We start from the raw sequence: 20,647 nt of genomic DNA, 5'->3' as shown, positions 1-20,647 counted from the left end.
AATGTCTCTAGCTCTTGTGGTGACTCAGAGCGAGCTAGTTCATCTTTTACAATACTAGACAGACCCCTTTTAAAAATAGGCAATTGTGCATAACTGTCCCAATTGGTATCTACCGCTAATCTGAATTCAGTAGCATACTCAATAACAGAACGTTTTGCCTGGCGTAAAGACAATAAAGCAGATTCAGCGGTTGAACGGCGATTAGGGTCATCAAACATTAATGCCATAGCGGCCAAGAAATCATCCAAGTTATTTAACCATGGCTCACGAGACTCAATCATCGGATTCGCCCAGGCGAGCGCTCGTGCGGTCAGCAGCATTATTACACACAATACTTTGGATCTATCATTAGGAAAACGGTCAGCATGCACATCAAAATATAGCATACATTGATTCACAAAGCCACGAAATTTAATTTCTGAATGGGGGCAACTTAGGTGGGCTAGCTGGTGGCGGTTGCCCAGAGGGAAAAGTCGCTTGTGCAGCTATTTGCGTGCTTATGTCCTGATAAGCCCATCCATACTGGGACTCTATGCCAGCAAGTTTGTTTTCCTGGGCTGCCATGCGGGTGCTTAAGTCCTACAAAGTCTGTCCAAACACTTGTTGATTGTGTTCAAAGCTTCCAAACGTCTTTTGCAGACCTTCCACATCTTTCTGCAGTGATCTAATTATGGAAAACACCTGCTCTAGTCTGCTTTCTGCAGTCTTTGTTCCAGCAGTCTCCTTTTTTTTTTAATTCTAGAGTATCCTGTAATAATTATAGGGGATAACTCAGGAGACTCTTTGCGTGGAACAAGACAACTACAGGACACAGTTTTATAAGTGGTAAAGTAAACTCAAGTCCACAACACTTGGAGTAAATATTAAATGCAGCTTAGCAGTCTATAGGGAACTTCAGAGCAAAATGCAATCATGCAGAAAGTCTATGAAGCACAGTTATTCTTGAGGATACTTGACACGAATAAGTCCTTGCTTAGTCCAAAACACAGATAGATAAGCTTATAATGCAGTTCAAATAATATCTTAGCTCAACCAGGGAGGTCTGGGTAATAGTCTCAGGTTTTTGCAGAGCAGCAACAGCTTACATGTCCAGCAAATGCAGATGGAAGTAAACACGAGCAGCAGATGAAGGAGGATTACTGGAAACTGGTATATGCAGCAGGAACTCAGAGCAGAGTAGCAGGATCATCACACAGGTTCACTGGAGCAGGTATATAGCCAGGAAGTCATCAGAGTCAGGAGCTGGATGCAAGGCAGAATACTCTAGCACAGACTGAAGGCTGGGGTGGAGTTTTATAGCAGAAAGACACAGTGCACATGAGACCAAAGACGCCATCTTGGAAAAGGGCAGTGATGCACAAAAGGTAATAAAAAATGTTCAGAGTCCTGACACACACACTCACAAAAACACACTGTATATGCTGTACACACCACACGCACACACACTGTATACGCCGTACGCACCACACACACGCACACACTGTATATGCCGTGCGCACCACACACACACACTGTATGCCCTGTACGCACCACACACACAAAAACACACTGTATATACCGTATGCACCACACACACTGTATGTGCCTTACGCACCACACAGACACACACACTGTATACGCCGTATGCACCACACACACAAACACACACAGACTGTATATGCTCTGCACACCGTAAACACACACTGTATGCTCCGTACCCAACACACATACAAACACACACTGTATATGCCATGTGCACCACACACACACAGTATGCCCTGTATGCACCACACACACACACTGTATACGCCGTACACACAACACACACACTCGCACTGTATATGCCGTATGCAGCCTCTTGAGCCGTACCACCAGCCGAATGATTCACTGACTGCCGCCATCTTTGTACAGGAGGAGCGCATGCGCAGTTTTAATGTGACCACCGCTATCTGTCTGCACAAAGATGGTGGCAGTCTGATTTACTGCGCCTGCGCAAATGTCGCGCTGTCCCAGTGAATCATTGAGCTAATCCCAGCGGCAGATGCACAACATGTCTACAGACAGAGGAAGCCAGTCACATTAAATGGGTTTTCCCACGAACGAAAGTTTATTTTAAAAATTGTCTGTGTCTGACCATGTACGGAGCATATCACATCTCCTGGGCAGGGGAGGAAGCAAAAGACAATACTGACATTATAGCAGGGGATCAAAGTGGATTCATTTTGTCAGGTAAAATATTTTACTGACTGTTTTTAAACAATATTTTACCTCAAAAAGTATATCCTCGGCGATCTCCTGCTGTAATGTCAGTATTGTCTTTTGCTTCCTCCCATGCCCAGGAGATGTGGTATGTTCTGTACACGGTCAGACACAGACAATTTTCAAAATGAACTTTGGTTCATGGCAAAATCCCTTTAAAAAGCAAATATCAACTCAGACATGGCTCCTCCTAAAAAGTACACCAACGACAATGAAAGGAAAGCAGCAAAGGCACAACATCGAAGACAAAGGGCAAATGAGACTCTTGAAGAGCAACAGCATCGCTGGGACAAAAACAATGCCTCCTGCTTTACCCTTCTGATATTATACTGTCACTTTTCTACATGTCCTTGGTATGGCGATTTATTCTAGATTCTATATTATACTGATATGTTTTATTTTTATACAAATTTTACATCAGATTTTAAAAATGGAAAAAAAAAGATGTCATGCGTTATATAGTGAGCAGATAAATCCTGCTCTCCGATGACTTACCCCTGTGGATCTCTCACTATGTGGTCTCCTGAGTGACCCGTTCAACACCCTTAAAAAGCATGATAAAAGCCAAAGCCGCAACACTGGCTGCAAATTTGTTTTATGGAATAATATTCCAACTGGGAATAAATAAAATGCATCATTTTGTTCGCCTCTGAATTTTATCTTCCGTTAAAGTCAAAAAGAACATGAAGAGGATTTTTTTTTCTCTTCTTATCATTTCTGCAATTCTATGAGGCATCTCCGCAATAAATAGTCTCATTACAGCCGCTACTAATTGGCATTGGCATATGAGAATTAAAATACTGCAGAGAGGTGAGGACAGGACGAGAGGTGTGCACAGAGGCGAGGACAGGACGAGAGGTGTGCACAGAGGCCGACCCCCGCAGGTAAAGAAGGGAGAGGGGGCAACAATGGCAACGAGAGATTAGAGGGACACATAGGATCTATGCATCTGTCCACAATATATAGATATACATCTCTGTCTGTATCACAGCGGTCTTCTGTCAATTTCTAAATTATTTTTCTATCTCAATCTTTCTCACTCATATTTATCTATCATTCTCATGCATTGTCTATCTAAATATTTTCCACCTAGGAATCTATCCATCTACTGTATATATCTATTATTTATCATCTATCTATTATCTATCTATCTATTATCTATCTGTCATCTATCTATAATCTATCTATCATCTATTATCTATCTATCTATCATCTATTATCTATCTATTATCTATCTATCTATTATCTATCTATTCATCCATTATCTATCCATTAGCTATCTATTATCTATCTATCTATCATCTATCAATCTATCTATCTATCTTTCTATTATCTATCTATTATCTATCATCTATCTATCATCTATCTATCATCTATCAATCTATCTATCTATCTTTCTATTATCTATCTATTATCTATCTATTATCTATCATCTATCTATTATCTATCTATCTATCTATCTATCTATCTATCTTTCTATTATCTATCTATTATCTATCTATTATCTATCTATCTACCTATCTATCTATCTATCTATCTATCTATCTATCTATCTATCTATCTATTATCTATCTATCTATCTATCTATCTATCTATTATCTATCTATCTGTTATCTATCTATTATCTATCTATTATCTATCTATCTATCTATCTATCTTTCTATCTGTTATTCTGTAGATAGATATATATTGTATATATGCGTCTTCATAGCTTGTGGATGACATTTGTTGGCAGTAAATAGATGGTATGATAAGGCCTGTTAATAAATAGCAGACATATATGAATAGATAGAGCAGTATTATGAGGCAGGTAGACTGAAAGGCGAAAGATAATAATGAAACTTATTATAGATAGAGATTAAATAAAGATATAAAGACACTGATATGTGGAGACAAACATTGCCTATAATTGTGATCCACCATGACGCTGTTCTCTGCCTTTTTTGTTTAGGACTTTGCTGAAATGTATCTAAAATGATCTCATTATATTTTTCCATAAGATAAATATTAATAATAAGGACAAATTTAAGTTGAAAAGGGGAAAACCAGACTGAGATGTTTTGGGATATTGATTTCTTTCCCAGGATAAATGTTTCCTTCACTATTCATGTAGAGGAGCCTTTATTGCACAGACTCTCCAGGTTCTGAAGGATCTGACCCAGCAATTAATTAAGAAACATCATTTTTCATAAAGGAAAACTTCTCACATCAAGTGAATTTCATAAACACAAATCTGTCAGGGTTTCTATAAATCATCAACCTGTGATGCTCATTGATCGGTCATTACTGTTCACAAAAGAATTGCCTATAGGATGAGAAATCACTGCACCATTCATCCAGCAGAGGGCCACAGAGAGCCTGACATATGAGCAGGAGGGCTGCGTACCGGAGTGACGGGAGAGGGGAAGAACAGAACAATGAGATAGATAGATAGATAGATAGATAGATAGATAGATAGATAGATAGATAGATAGATAGATAGATAGATAGATACAGGTGCTTTTCACAAAATTAGAATATCATCAAAAAGTTAATTTATTTCAATTCTTCAATACAAAATGTAAATCTCATATATTAGATAGAGTCATTACACACAGAGTGATCTATTTCAAGTGTTTATTTCTGTTAATGTTGATGATTATCGCTTACAGCCAATGAAAACCCAAAAGTCATTATCTCAGTAAATTAGAATACTTTATAACAACAGCTTGAAAAATTATTTTAAAATCTGAAATGTTGTCCTACTGAAATGTATGTTCAGTAATTGCACTCAATACTTGGTCGGGCTCCTTTTGCATCAATTACTGCATCAATGCGGCGTGGCATGGAGGCGATCAGCCTGTGACACTGCTGAGGGGTTATGGAAGCCCAGGCTGCTTTGATAGCAGCCTTCAGCTCGTCTGCATTGTTGGGTCTGGTGTCTCATCTTCCTCCTGACAATACTCCATATATTCTCTATGGGGTTAAGGTCAGGCGAGTTTGCTGACCAATCAAGCCCAGTGATACTGTTGTTTGTAAACCAGGTATTGGTACTTTTGGCAGTGTGGACAGGGGCCAAGTCCTGCTGGAGAATTACATTTCCATCTCCAAAAAGCTTGTCAGCAGAAGGAAGCATGAAGTGCTCTACAATGTCCTGGTAGACGGCTGCGCTGACTTTGGTCTTGATAAAACACAGTGGACCTACAGCAGCAGATGACATGGCTCCCCAAACCATCACTGATTGTGGAGACTTCACACTAGACCTCCAGCAGCTTGGATTGTGGCCTCTCCACTCTTCCTCCAGATTCTGTAACCTTGATTTCCAAATGAAATGCAAAATTTACTTTAATCTGAAAACAACACCTTGGGCCACTGACAACAGTCCAGTTCTTTTCCTCCTTGGCCCAAGTAAGATACTTCTGGCGCTGTCTATTGGCCATGAGTGGCTTGACACAAGGAATGTGACACTTGTAGCCCATGTCCTGGAGACGTCTGTGTGTGGTGGCTCTTTGAGCAATGACTCCAGCAGCAGTCCACTCCTTGTGAATCTCCCCCAAATTTTTGAATGGCCTTTTCTTAACAATCATTTCAAGGTTGCGGTTATCCCGATTGCTTGTGCACCTTTTTCTACCACACTTTTTTCTTCCACTAAACTTTCCATTAATATGCTCGGATACAGCACTCTGTGAACAGCCAGCTTATTTAGCAATGATCTTTTGTGGCTTCCCCTCTATGTGGAGTGTGTCAGTGACTGCCTTCTGGACATTTGTCAAGTCAGCAGTCTTCCCCATGATTGTGGAGCTACTGAAACAGACTAAGGGACCTTATTAAACACTTAGGAAGCCTTTGCAGCTGTTTTTGTTAATTATTCTAATTTACTGAGATAATGACTTTTGGGTTTTCATTGGCTGTAAGCCATAATCATCAACATTAACAGAAATAAACATGTGAAATAGATCACTCTGTAATGCCTCTATAGAATATATGAGTTTCACTTTTTGTATTGAAGAACTGAAATAAATTAACTTTTTGATGATATTCTAATCTTGTAAGAAGCACCTGTATATGGGGTCCATCTGCTTTTTGTTTGTTATTTATTTTTAGGACGTAAGAAAAAGTTCTTCATGTCTTTTTTTTGTTCTAAAAGTAAACAATAAATGGAAACCAGACAAGCCCGATAAAAATCTACGCGGCTCCTCGGCTTCGGTTTGATACAGAAATGCACAAGATTCTGATTCAATTTATCTGCTCTTCTTCTTCTCTGTTCTAAAAGGAGCAGACAAACGGAAACAAAAAACGGACATGTGAACAAAGCCCAATAATCCAGCATTCTACCAACATATATGACTGTAAATGAAAGAACACCTCCTATTTTCCACCTACCGTCCTGTATCCGAATCAAATCCAAAAAATGTCTCTTTGCATTGATCACATTTACCGCCAGAAACTGAAGAGTGACGACAGTGGCACTGTCCAGTGATGTCATCACAGGTGGCATTAATGGATCCATAGAGGTGGCAGACACACGGCACACACCCGCTATTATTATCGTTGCTGGATAAATGAAAGCCTAGAAAAGAAAGACTCTTTAGTTATTTCATGCCGTCGTATAAAAAACATAAACGACTATTATTGATTAGTGAACGTCCTCAGATAAGGTGTTATTCGTGCATGCTCGGGTCTTATCCGGCGTGCTCGAAAAATATGTTCGACTCCCCGCGGCTGCATGTCTCATGGCTGATCGACAGCCACAACACAAGCTGTTATTGGATGTTGTTAAGCGATCTCTACATTTGTTCCGGCTGTCAGACAGCGACGAGACATGAAGCCGTGGGAACTCGAATATATTATTCGAGCATGTCGAAGATACTCGGTTAGCACCCAAGCATGGCGGATAACACCTTATCTCAGTATTTGAACAACTGAGATGCTCCTCATAGGAGGAGGAAGGGAGGACACGTGGGACCATTGATTGGGTAGGTTTTGGTTAAATATTGACAGTCAACATTAACTTGAAGAACCATTGCCTACCGTGCTGTTCTCTTGGCAGTTGTGCTGGGTGAATAGTTCACTACCAACATCCCTGGTAGGATGCCATTTGGCCTGCAATGTAGGTCTAGTCTGTTCTTTTTATCATGGACTGAGTGTCAGTGCAGCAAAACCTGGTACTGCTTCCATCCGACTCCTGTATCTCTGATTCTACTGCTTTTTCCTTTTCTGTAGGATTTCCCCATTCCTGGTTCCTTGTATCTTGACCATGAGTCAAAGTAAAATGACTCCATGACAAGATATTGGAGACCTTTGGGTTGCAATAGATATACGGGGTCAGCCAGAGCAGAACAATGCTCGGCCCTGGATGTGGAATAGGTAAGTAACAGAACGTGTGTGCAGGACCTTTTACTGTAGAAGGACCTTCAAAAGAGATGGTCACAAGATCTGTGTCTCCAGGTCCTTGAGCTAACGCCCCCATAGGAGAGTGTGAGCTGTTCTACGTCAGTGTCTGGGGTCTGTGTTTAGGAAATTTAAACTTTAAGGGTCTGCTTTGTGATCTGCTTAATGGTTTGGTATTTTTGGGGAGACTGCCTCGGTGTTTAATGGGTTATTATTTATTTAGAGGATTTGAGGTCTTAGTTTAAGGGATCTGGTGTCTGTGTATAAGGGGTGTTTGTTTAGAGGGTCTGTACCCAATGTTTGATGGGTAAGTATTTATTTAGGAGGTCTGAAATCTGTGTTAAAGGGTTAAGTATGTAGGGGCTCTGGGTTCTGTGTTTAAGGGTTAAATATATTTTTAGAGAACCTGGTCTGGTCTCTGTTTTTTAAATAACTGTATTTATGGGGTCGAATCTGTGTTTTACGCTACGTATTGAAGTGGTCTGTATGTCAGTCTGTGCTTAGGGGGTATTTATTTAAGTGGTCTGTTTAAGGGGTATGTATATATTTAGGGGGTCTAATCTGGGGTTTGTGCTTAGGAAGTATTTACACAGAGGATCAGTGTCATGTTTTTATTGTGAGGTCTGTAATTGAGGGAATATGCTGGGATTTGTATGTATTCAAGGGTACATACAGTATATGTATTTACCGTAAGCCTGGTCCGGGTCAGTTTTTTTATTGAGGAGGTTTGATCTTGGGTCTGTGTTATGACCCCAGTGGACAGGGTCTCAGAGGAACGTGTAAGTCTGCAAGATACAAAAATCCAGCTCATAGGGCTGTGGTAACTGGGTTGACCAAATAGCTACTCCTAACGCCAACACTAGAAGTAGCCGGGGATCATGCCTACGGTGATCGCTAGATGACTCGCGCCAGCCGGAGAATCTAACTACCCCTAGGAGAAGAAAACAAAGACCTCTCTTGCCTCCAGAGAAAGGGACCCCAAAGCAAGATACAAGCCCCCCACAAATAATAACGGTGAGGTAAGAGGAAATGACAAACACAGAAATGAACCAGGTTTCAGTAAAGAGAGGCCAGCTTACTAATAGCAGAATATAGCAAGATAACTTATCTGGTCAACAAAAACCCTATAAAAATCCACGCTGGAGATTCAAGAACCCCCGAACCGTCTAACGGTCCGGGGGGAGAACACCAGCCCCCTAGAGCTTCCAGCAAAGGTCAGGATACAGATAGGAACAAGCTGGACAAAAATACCAAACAAAACAAAAGCAAAAAGCAAAGAAGCAGACTTAGCTTGAAAAACAGGAACCAGGATCAGAGGACAAGAGCACAACAGATTAGCTCTGATTTCAACGATGCCAGGCATTGAACTGAAGGTCCAGGGAGCTTATATAGCAACGCCCCAGAACTAACGGCCCAGGTGAGGATATAGGAAAAGACAGACGCTCCAGAGTCAAATCACTAATGACCACTAGAGGGAGCAAAAAGCAAAATCACAACAGTACCCCCCCCTTAGTGAGGGGTCACCGAACCCTCACCACGACCACCAGGGCGATCAGGATGAGCGGCGTGAAAGGCACGAACTAAATCGGCCGCATGAACATCAGAGGCGACCACCCAGGAATTATCTTCCTGACCATAGCCCTTCCACTTGACCAGGTACTGAAGCCTCCGCCTGGAGAGACGAGAATCCAAGATCTTCTCCACCACGTACTCCAACTCGCCCTCAACCAACACCGGAGCAGGAGGCTCAGCAGAAGGAACCACAGGCACAACGTACCGCCGCAACAAGGACCTATGAAACACGTTGTGGATAGCAAACGACACAGGAAGATCCAGGCGAAAGGATACAGGATTAAGAATTTCCAATATCTTGTAAGGACCAATAAAACGAGGTTTAAACTTGGGAGAGGAAACCTTCATAGGAACAAAGCGGGAAGAAAGCCACACCAAATCCCCAACACGTAGTCGGGGACCCACACCGCGGCGGCGGTTGGCAAAGCGCTGAGCCCTCTCCTGTGACAACTTCAAGTTGTCCACCACAAGATTCCAGATCCGCTGCAACCTATCCACCACAGAATCCACCCCAGGGCAGTCAGAAGGTTCCACATGACCCGAAGAAAAACGAGGGTGGAAACCAGAGTTGCAGAAAAACGGCGAAACCAAGGTGGCGGAACTAGCCCGATTATTAAGGGCAAACTCAGCTAACGGCAAGAAGGTCACCCAATCGTCCTGATCAGCAGAGACAAAACACCTCAAATAAGCCTCCAAAGTCTGATTAGTTCGCTCCGTCTGTCCATTAGTCTGAGGATGGAAAGCAGACGAAAACGACAAGTCAATGCCCATCCTACTACAAAAGGATCGCCAGAATCTGGAAACGAACTGGGATCCTCTGTCTGACACAATATTCTCAGGGATGCCGTGCAAACGAACCACGTTCTGGAAAAACACAGGAACCAGATCGGAAGAGGAAGGCAGCTTAGGCAAAGGAACCAAATGGACCATCTTGGAGAAGCGATCACATATCACCCAGATAACAGACATGCCCTGAGACACCGGAAGATCAGAAATGAAATCCATGGAGATATGTGTCCAAGGTCTCTTAGGGACAGGCAAGGGCAAGAGCAACCCGCTGGCACGAGAACAGCAAGGCTTAGCTCGAGCACAAGTCCCACAGGACTGTACAAATGACCGTACATCCCTAGACAAGGAAGGCCACCAAAAGGATCTGGCCACCAGATCTCTGGTGCCAAAAATTCCTGGGTGACCTGCCAACACCGAGGAATGAACCTCGGAAATGACTCTGCTGGTCCACTTATCAGGCACAAACAGTCTGTCAGGTGGACAAGAATCAGGCCTATCAGCCTGAAATCTCTGCAACACACGTCGCAGATCTGGAGAAATAGCTGACAAGATAATACCATCCTTAAGAATACCAACAGGTTCAGCGACTCCAGGAGCATCAGGCACAAAGCTCCTGGAAAGAGCATCGGCCTTCACATTCTTTGAACCTGGTAAATACGAGACAACAAAGTCAAAACGGGAGAAAAACAATGACCAGCGGGCCTGTCTAGGATTCAGGCGTTTAGCAGACTCGAGATACATCAGATTTTTGTGATCAGTCAAGACCACCACACGATGCTTAGCACCCTCGAGCCAATGACGCCACTCCTCAAATGCCCATTTCATGGCCAACAACTCCCGATTGCCCACATCATAATTTCGCTCCGCAGGCGAAAACTTCCTAGAGAAAAAGGCGCAAGGTCTCATAACAGAGCAACCAGGGCCTCTCTGCGACAAAACGGCCCCTGCTCCAATCTCTGAAGCATCCACCTCAACTTGAAAGGGAAGCGAGACATCAGGCTGGCACAAAACAGGCGCCGAAGTAAACCGACGTTTCAACTCCTGGAAAGCCTCCACGGCAGCAGGAGCCCAATTAACCACATCGGAGCCCTTCTTGGTCATATCCGTCAAAGGTTTCACAATGCTAGAAAAGTTAGCGATAAAACGATGGTAGAAGTTAGCGAAACCCAAGAACTTCTGAAGACTCTTAACTGACGAGGGCTGAGTCCAATCAAGAATAGCTCGGACCTTGACTGGGTCCATCTCCACAGCAGAAGGGGAAAAAAAGAACCCCAAAAAGGGAACCTTCTGTACACCAAAAAGACACTTTGAGCCCTTGACAAACAAAGAATTTTCACGCAAAATTTTAAAGACCATCCTGACCTGCTCCACATGCGAGTCCCAATTATCAGAAAAAACCAGAATATCATCCAGATAAACGATCAGAAATTTATCCAGATAGTTCCGGAAAATGTCATGCATAAAGGACTGAAAAACTGAAGGGGCATTAGAGAGCCCAAAAGGCATCACCAAGTACTCAAAATGACCTTCGGGCGTATTGAATGCGGTTTTCCATTCATCCCCTTGCTTAATGCGCACAAGGTTGTACGCACCACGAAGGTCTATCTTGGTAAACCACTTGGCACCTTTAATCCGGGCAAACAAGTCAGACAACAGCGGCAAAGGATACTGAAATTTGACAGTGATCTTATTTAAAAGCCGATAGTCAATACAAGGCCTCAAAGATCCGTCCTTTTTAGCCACAAAAAAGAATCCCGCACCAAGAGGGGAAGAAGACGGACGGATGTGTCCTTTCTCCAGAGACTCCTTGATATATGAACGCATAGCGGTATGTTCAGGTATCGACAGATTAAACAGTCTTCCCTTAGGAAATTTACTGCCTGGAATCAAATCTATTGCACAGTCACATTCCCTATGAGGAGGCAATGCACTGGACCTGGACTCGCTAAAGACATCCTGATAATCAGACAAGTACTCCGGAACTTCCGAAGGCGTAGAAGAAGCAATAGACACAGGCAGGGAATCCTCATGAATACCACGACAGCCCCAACTAGACACTGACATAGCCTTCCAATCAAGGACTGGATTATGGGTCTGTAACCATGGCAGCCCCAAAACAACCAAATCATGCATTTTATGTAGAACGAGAAAACGTATCACCTCGCGGTGTTCAGGAGTCATGCACATGGTAACCTGTGTCCAATACTGCGGCTTATTTTCTGCCAATGGCGTAGCATCAATACCCCTAAGAGGGATAGGATTTTCTAATGGTTCAAGAATAAAACCACAGCGCTTAGCAAATGAGAGATCCATAAGACTCAGGGCAGCACCTGAATCTACAAACGCCATGACAGGATAAGATGACAGTGAGCAAATCAAAGTTACAGACAGAATAAACTTAGGATGCAAATTACCAACGGTGACAGGACTAACAACCTTAGATATACGTTTAGAGCATGCTGAGATAACATGTGTAGAATCACCACAGTAGTAGCACAAGCCATTCCGGCATCTATGAATTTTCCTCTCATTTCTAGTCAGGATTCTATCACATTGCATCAAATCAGGTGTCCGTTCAGACAACACCATGAGGGAATTTGCGGTTTTTCTATCACATTGCATCACATCAGGTGTCTGTTCAGACAACAACATGAGGGAATTTGCGGTTTTGCGCTCCCGCAACCGCCGGTCAATTTGAATAGCCAGGGACATGGTATCATTCAGACCTGTGGGAATGGGAAAACCCACCATAACATTCTTAATGGCCTCAGAAAGGCCATTTCTAAAATTAGCGGCCAGTGCACACTCGTTCCAATGTGTCAGCACGGACCATTTCCGAAATTTTTGGCAATACACCTCAGCCTCGTCCTGGCCCTGAGACATAGCCAGCAAGGCTTTCTCTGCCTGAATCTCAAGATTGGGTTCCTCATAAAGTAAACCGAGCGCCAGAAAAAACGCATCAATATCAGCCAATGCCGGATCTCCTGGTGCCAACGAAAAAGCCCAATCCTGAGGGTCACCCCGTAAGAATGAAATAACAATTTTTACTTGTTGAGCAGAGTCTCCAGACGAACAAGGTTTCAGGGACAAAAATAATTTACAATTATTCCTGAAATTCCTAAACTTAAATCGGTCTCCTGAAAACAGTTCAGGAATCGGAATCTTGGGTTCAGACCTAGGATTTCTGGTAACATAATCTTGTATACCCTGCACACGAGCGGCAAGCTGGTCCACACTTGTAATCAAGGTCTGGACATTCATGTCTGCAGCAAGCTTAAGCCACTCTGAGGTAAAGGGAAAAAGAGAAAAAAAAAAAAATGAGAGAGGGAAAAAAAAAACCTCAAAATTTTCTTTCTTATAATCCCACTTCTGCAATGCATTAAACATTTAATACTGGCCTGGCATACTGTTATGACCCCAGTGGACAGGGTCTCAGAGGAACGTGTAAGTCTGCAAGATACAAAAATCCAGCTCATAGGGCTGTGGTAACTGGGTTGACCAAATAGCTACTCCTAACGCCAACACTAGAAGTAGCCGGGGATCATGCCTACGGTGATCGCTAGATGACTCGCGCCAGCCGGAGAATCTAACTACCCCTAGGAGAAGAAAACAAAGACCTCTCTTGCCTCCAGAGAAAGGGACCCCAAAGCAAGATACAAGCCCCCCACAAATAATAACGGTGAGGTAAGAGGAAATGACAAACACAGAAATGAACCAGGTTTCAGTAAAGAGAGGCCAGCTTACTAATAGCAGAATATAGCAAGATAACTTATCTGGTCAACAAAAACCCTATAAAAATCCACGCTGGAGATTCAAGAACCCCCGAACCGTCTAACGGTCCGGGGGGAGAACACCAGCCCCCTAGAGCTTCCAGCAAAGGTCAGGATACAGATAGGAACAAGCTGGACAAAAATACCAAACAAAACAAAAGCAAAAAGCAAAGAAGCAGACTTAGCTTGAAAAACAGGAACCAGGATCAGAGGACAAGAGCACAACAGATTAGCTCTGATTTCAACGATGCCAGGCATTGAACTGAAGGTCCAGGGAGCTTATATAGCAACGCCCCTGAACTAACGGCCCAGGTGAGGATATAGGAAAAGACAGACGCTCCAGAGTCAAATCACTAATGACCACTAGAGGGAGCAAAAAGCAAAATCACAACAGGTCTGTCTTTGTTTTTGGGGACATGTATTCATTTAAGACATTTAGGTTGAGGTGTGTATTTATTTGGGGGGTCTTGTTTGGCATCTGTGTTTAGGAGGACTATTTTTGGTTGTTGATTTGGGATCTATTTTCAAGGGGAAAATGTTTGGTCTCGGGAGGGGGAGTCTGTGTTTTATTTCTAGGTTTTATACTTATTCTGTGGCATGTGTTTACTTTGGGATCTGTCCTTGGTTGCCCGTGATGCAGGGATCTTGGAGGTTATGTCTTTGCTTCCTCCAGACCAGGATTAATGAGCATTCTGCATGGAGTTGCACCTTGATACACCCAATCCGTTGTACAGTTACTTTCTGTTTTGGGAGTATCTGCTAGACATCGATGATACATACTATAGAGTTAGACCTATGTAATTTTTTAAGACAATGACTATCCCATCCACTTGGTTACTGGGTGGTGAAAATTTGTGGCACACATTCCAGTAGAATGGTATTTCTAACAAACAAGAAGTAGGAAATTGGCCAAAGGGTCATAGACTCATAAACTATTTGGTTCTGGCTACCAAGGCTGGTACCATAATGGGGACTCCTCTCTACAAAGTAAGCCTCTCGATAAACCAGACCTTGACCAAACCAAACCTTAAGATCTTTGGTAAAGGGTAAACCTTTATCATAAACATAAGGTCGGAGGTGGCACATTGACTCTTACTCTCCTTCAATGTTGGATCTAAGGGTAAGATAAACCAAAATGTATGCCAGGTATTGCTGATAGTGACATAATGCTGGCAAGTGCTGTGCCAGAAACAAATATAGACTCCAATAAAGAAAGATATAAGACCAAATGATTCATGGTAAATGTACTCAATGCATAAGTAATAAAGTTAACTCCGAATATTGGAGAAATCAACACAGAATTATTACTAGGAAAAGAAAAAAATGTTTTATTATCCAAGAATGTAGTAATTCTGGAAGTCCAACTTCAGAAAATAGGTTTCTTTCCATTTTGGCCACTGTACAAGTCAACCAGAAAGCTCTGAGCTTGCCAGCGTTTTCAAGAAAGTGACATCTTGCAAAGTCACTCAACAGGAGTTTACAATATCATTGCCAACAGAAAATGTTTGACAAAGCAGGTAATTTATTTTATTGGCTTCAAGATCCTTGGTTTGTTCTTTGTTCTCCTGAAATCTACTGTATGTAGGACACTAACAAACAAACAAACAAACAAACAGACAAACAAAAAAGTTATTTTACTTAAAAGAAAATTTTTAATACGTTCAGTGTAAAATTCTCTTTATGCTCAAATTAATAAAAAATCATTATTTTTGATAAATAAATGATCAATCATTCTTTTATATATGTGATTAAAGGGCTTGTCCAGGACTATTTTAATTTTCTTTCTTTTTATGGGCTTAAAAACAAACAGGCAGGTACCCTGCTCTACCCGATTCAACCGCTCCATGTCGACCAAGTTGGTCTTCTACTTCCGGGCTGCTCTATCAATGGGGTGTTACTGACGATGTCTTGTTGATTGACAGCTGTCTCCCCGCAGTTAGGCAGCGAGCAGCCGGCTGTCAATCAGCAGAACGCCGGCAGTCACACCCTGTCAACAGAGCAGAAGAGAAGCCACTGCTCTGTCGACGTGACATCACCGGAAGTTGCTGAATCATTCACCGGAGCGGTCAGAGACTGCTCTGTGCGGGCAGAGATCAATGCGGGGCACAAGAGGCAGGTTGCTACCAACTATCTGTTGGCCCAAATTAAAAAAAATGCCTGGATAATCTCCTTAATAATATTATTAATGCTATTAGAGATCAATTTTTGCATATTTTACAATCCCATCATCTAGAACAGGGGTTAGCAGCCTTTGGCTTGTGTATCCCAGCAGGTCCTTGAGCCGTGCTTACCTGGCATACTGGGTAGTACGCACACAAAATAGTCTGGCCATTGGCGCCACTGTGGTTGGCGAGGCTTTTGGACATAGTGATAGCCAGCCTGCCATTATTAAAAACCACACAGTTGGGCTGATGTAAAAATCACCCTGGCTACCTGTGGTTGGCGCCATTTTAAGCCTGCATGTATTAACCAGTTGTGGGTTTTGGTCTATGATAACATTTGTAACAAGCAAGTGTGGTTCATGCTGCACTGGAAATGTGTGCAGAGCTCATGTATGAACTGATACTACGTCTGGCACCATGACCGGCCCTGAGCGCTACCTTTCTTCCTTAAGGTTGTATGCCCATGGTGAGGTTTTGGTGCTATGTATTTTTGATGCATCATTCACGAACGAAGAGTCTTACATTTCCAGCAAAGTGGATGGGATTTATAGAAATCTCCTGCCCACTTAGCTTTTTCTTTAACTCAGCGTAAACTTACTTGCATCACGCGTTTCACGTCCGCCACATGTCAATTTCTCCTGCAGGTGCAAACAGTGAGTACGTACTCAGATTTTCACCATAAGACCACGTTCACACGTTCAGTATTTGGTCAGTATTTTACATCAGTATTTGTAACCAAAATCAGGAGTGGAACAATCAGAGGAAAAGTATAATGGAAACTCGTCACCACTTTTATATTTATCACCCACTCCTGGCTACAAATACTGAGGTGAAATACTGACCAAATACTGAATGTGTGAACGAGGCCTTAGGCTACGCTCCCACAATGAACTTTTGATGAGTTTTTGTTGTTGTAGAGTTCTAACACCCTTTTTTTTCAAAAATACACAACATAAAAAACTCACCAAAAACTAATTGCAGGAATGCAGGCTGAGATGCGGAAAATCAACAGGTAAAAACACGTGTTTTTGGTGTGTTTCCCGCAATTAAAAAATGCAAGTAACTCAATTTTCTTAGGTGCAGAAAATCTGTAGCATCAAAAACTCACCAAATACCCATCGTGGAAACGTAGACTAAAGGGAACCTATCACTTGATTCATGCTGCCCAAACCAAGGTCAATATGAGTCTCAGCCTGCTACACAATTCCAGCCAGGTATGTCTATCTGAAATGCTGAGGCATTTCACACAAAAACACAGTTTGAAGATCCAACCAAGGACCATAGGATAGATGAAACATGTCTGGCGCTGCCCTGGCCAACTACTCCCCGCCCTGCTCCAGGTGATTGACAGGACTCTCACATGCGTGAAAATAGTCAGTCAATTGGGAAAAAGCCGGCTGGGGTCAGCGTCCGACTAGTTGGCTATATTGTTTCACAAACAGCGCCACACATGACTCCGGAGTGTGTCCAGTACTGCAGTTCAGCCATATTGAGGTGACTGGTGCGGAGCTGCAATATCAAACACAACCTGTAGACAGATGAGACGCTGTCGGTGAAAGAAAGCAGACACGTTATTCTTGAACGCGTCCACATCCGAAAAAAAAACAAGAACGGTCTGATCATTCTGACCAAAGTGGCATCCGTTTTTCTTGGACGTGGAGAGGCAAAAAAAAACCAAGTTTCTCCACCTTCTCCATTCTGTCAGTCCGTGAAAATCGAACAGCAATGTCATTGGAGTGCGATCCAATTTTTTTCACGGACTCATAGACTTGCATTGACGATTTTGATCAAAATAGGACATGTCTCTGATTTTTTTGCACCAACTACTCGGTCCGAGGAAAATATTGGACATGTGTACCGCGTCATAAACCATTATAGTACAAGTGCTATCGGGGAAAATTATGGATAGCACTCATACGGGAAAATCGGTCTTATGATTTTGTACAACCTCTTTCAGGTAATGATTTCTGACTAGCGATGAGCGAACGTGTGTAGAAGAGAAGACCGGGCTGTGGGTGCTCACAGGGCACTGGGGCCGTACCTTCTGGGGCCACACCTACTGTTGCAGGGGGGAAGGAGATTGAGGACGGAGCAAACCTTGAACCCAGGCAGAAGGGACGTGGTGAGTCAGGAAGGTACAAAAGGGTTCACGCGAGAAAAGAGAGGGGCTTCCCGCCAGACAGAGGACCGGGGTTGCGGGGAAGGATAGGCTGCATAGCAGCAATCACAGCAGGGCACTGTAAGGGCACCTGGGTTTTGGCGGGGGTGCGGCAGAACACACGCCAAGTGGAGACTTGTGGTGAATGTCCCTTCGCGGAGCTGCAGCATAATGGATTAGGGGCTCAGCGGGTAAGATCGGTGACCGCCCGCTGCCACCAGAAGTGAGGACATCTTGTTAGGTGGGGAAGCCGGAAGAAGTAGAACACAGCACCGGCCTCCGCTGGCAACCAACCATCTGACTCAGGCCGGAGTCACACTTCAGCGAGATACGGCCGAGTCTCGCAGGTTGAAACCAAGCTCTGGCACCAGCACTCCGGGGTGGAGCATGCGGCTCCATGTATTGCTATGCGGCCGCACGCTCCGCTCTGGAGTGCCGGTGCCAGAGCTTGGTTTTAACCTGCGAGACTCAGCCGTATCTCTCTGTGTGTGATCACGGCCTCAGGAGGAGAAACGGACAGCGGACTCACGCTAAGTGGAATTAATACATAGACTGCCATTTTGAATGACTGTTTCCCCTTGTTTTCCCCCCATCCTTTGATCATTTATTTCCTGTTGCTCCCTGCGAGGAGGTTGTTCCTGTATTGATAAATAAGTAATTATTAATCCCTGCTCCGCGCTTCTGTGTCACTGAATCTGATTGTGTTACACGTGCTGGGATAAGGTGTTTTCTAAGCATGCTCGGTTGCTAACCAAGTGTCTTCGGCGTTCTCAAAAAATATGTTTGAGTCCCCGCGGCTGCATGTGTCGCGGCTGTTCAACAGCAACAACACATTAACAAACAGGTCATCCCTGCATGCGTTGCTCCTGTCGAACAGCGGCGGGGACTGGAACATATTTTTCGAGCACGTTGAAGACTTTCGGTTGGCACCCTAGCATGCTCAGATAACACCTTGTCCCACATGTTTTCTGCCTTCTCAATAAATTGAGCAAATGACAAACCCCGCTCGGCTGCATCCGTAATAATCACGTATTTGGGCATCATGTGGCACATGCCCTCTACATACACGATCCTCTGTGCATTTGCTGCAATTATCCAGGATCCCCCCGGCATCATCTTTCACATTTAAATGAGATGATTTTGCAGTACAGACGACGACCGGGATAAACCTTTGTCTTCCACTTTCAAGGACGGTGGGGAGAGTGGGGGGCTTACCGGTCTGGAAAAATCTTGACTCCACTCCTCTGCCTTCTTACAGCCGCTGCTGATTAAGTGGCTGCTTAAAATGTCAGTAGGTTACTTTGCGCCGAGGGAAAGGCGAAATTTCAAGGGAAAAAAAAAAGAAAAACCCACAGGCTGTTGTCATATTTATTAGTATACACCCCAAATAATTTAAAATTAAAACATTTTCAAAAATATTCTTAATGGAGGTTAAGCTGCATTTTTAACCTCTGTTCCAGTTATTGAGTGGCATATTAAAACCAATATGGCTTTAATGCACCTTCTAATGGGCGCTCCTACTTTAACAAATTGCCTATAAATTTCACTTGAACCAAATGTATTCCTTTAACATTTTTACTCATCACAGGTTAGAAGTAGATGTGGGCCATTTTTTAAGTACAATTAATTTTGATTCCCTCGCCAGGATAAGCTGCGAAATCCTCTCGGTAGATTTGGAAGGTATTTTTTTTATTTTTTATTTTTTTTTGCAAAAAAGGCTAAAAGCTCAATGCATTATAGGAATGGATCTGTTCTTCTTTGTCACGATCCGATTAACATAAAATCACGCGTTCCTGGGGTGATGAACGAATAATTATTATTATTGAGATATTTAAAAAAAAAAAAAAGGGTAATGCCTTTATAAAAAAAAAAGTTTTTTTTTCTTTTAATCCGTTAGCTCTTCCTTAAAGGGTCTGTAAAAAATTACAAAATCTTGAATGTTTTGTTTACAGTTTGTGTGCGGTATTGCAGTTCAGTCCCATTCTCTTCCATCGAGCTTAGGTGCAATGCCACTTAGGAACAGATGTGGTGCTGTTTCAAAAAAAAAAGTAGCCATGTTTTTCTAATCTAGTATTATCCCTTTAATTTGCTCTAATTTGGACTCCATTTTGTACTATTTCTATTTTCTTTATGTATAAGTAAGTGCAGCATGGTAAAGAGAACTGATTTTCTCCATAAACAAAGCCACAGATATTGATAACCCTATACAAGTCAATAGATTCAAGCTGCAATACCGCCTATGAACAGGTGGGGAGTTGTTTCTGGAAATGGATACCCGTGCATTTCAAATCCTATAGAATCCCTGTAATTTAATCTGATCTTCCATACATATAAGCATGGCATAATGAACTTAAGATCTAAGGTGGGAAACAGGACAATGACTGCATTATTACAGCCACATACGCATAAAACGGAAATTTCAGCTCAACAGTCTTGCAGTATAATCCTCATACAGATGTTCGGGGACATGAGCTTGTCAGACATTAATGGCAAAGGGATATCAGGAACTTCGTGAGTAGACTTAAATCTCCAAATTTATTTCAGGAAAATAAACCAACGCGTTTCAACCAGAAGATCTTCTTAAGATC

The 20,647-nt window shown here is 42.8% G+C and overlaps 1 protein-coding gene across 1 annotated transcript in view; it reads right to left on the bottom strand.

The window, feature by feature from the left end:
- USH2A (usherin) overlaps nucleotides 1-20,647 on the bottom strand; it is a 930,843-nt gene that overhangs the window by 717,323 nt on the left and 192,873 nt on the right. The window contains exon 13 of the mRNA XM_077281431.1: nucleotides 6,601-6,787. Coding sequence (XP_077137546.1) covers nucleotides 6,601-6,787 — 187 coding nt within the window. The remainder of the gene's footprint in view (nucleotides 1-6,600; nucleotides 6,788-20,647) is intronic.

Source organism: Ranitomeya variabilis, chromosome 2 (genome assembly GCF_051348905.1).
Source record: "Ranitomeya variabilis isolate aRanVar5 chromosome 2, aRanVar5.hap1, whole genome shotgun sequence".
NCBI lineage: Eukaryota > Metazoa > Chordata > Amphibia > Anura > Dendrobatidae > Ranitomeya > Ranitomeya variabilis.
Note: the sequence above shows the minus strand (reverse complement) of the source record. Positions and strands in the feature narration are given on the sequence as shown.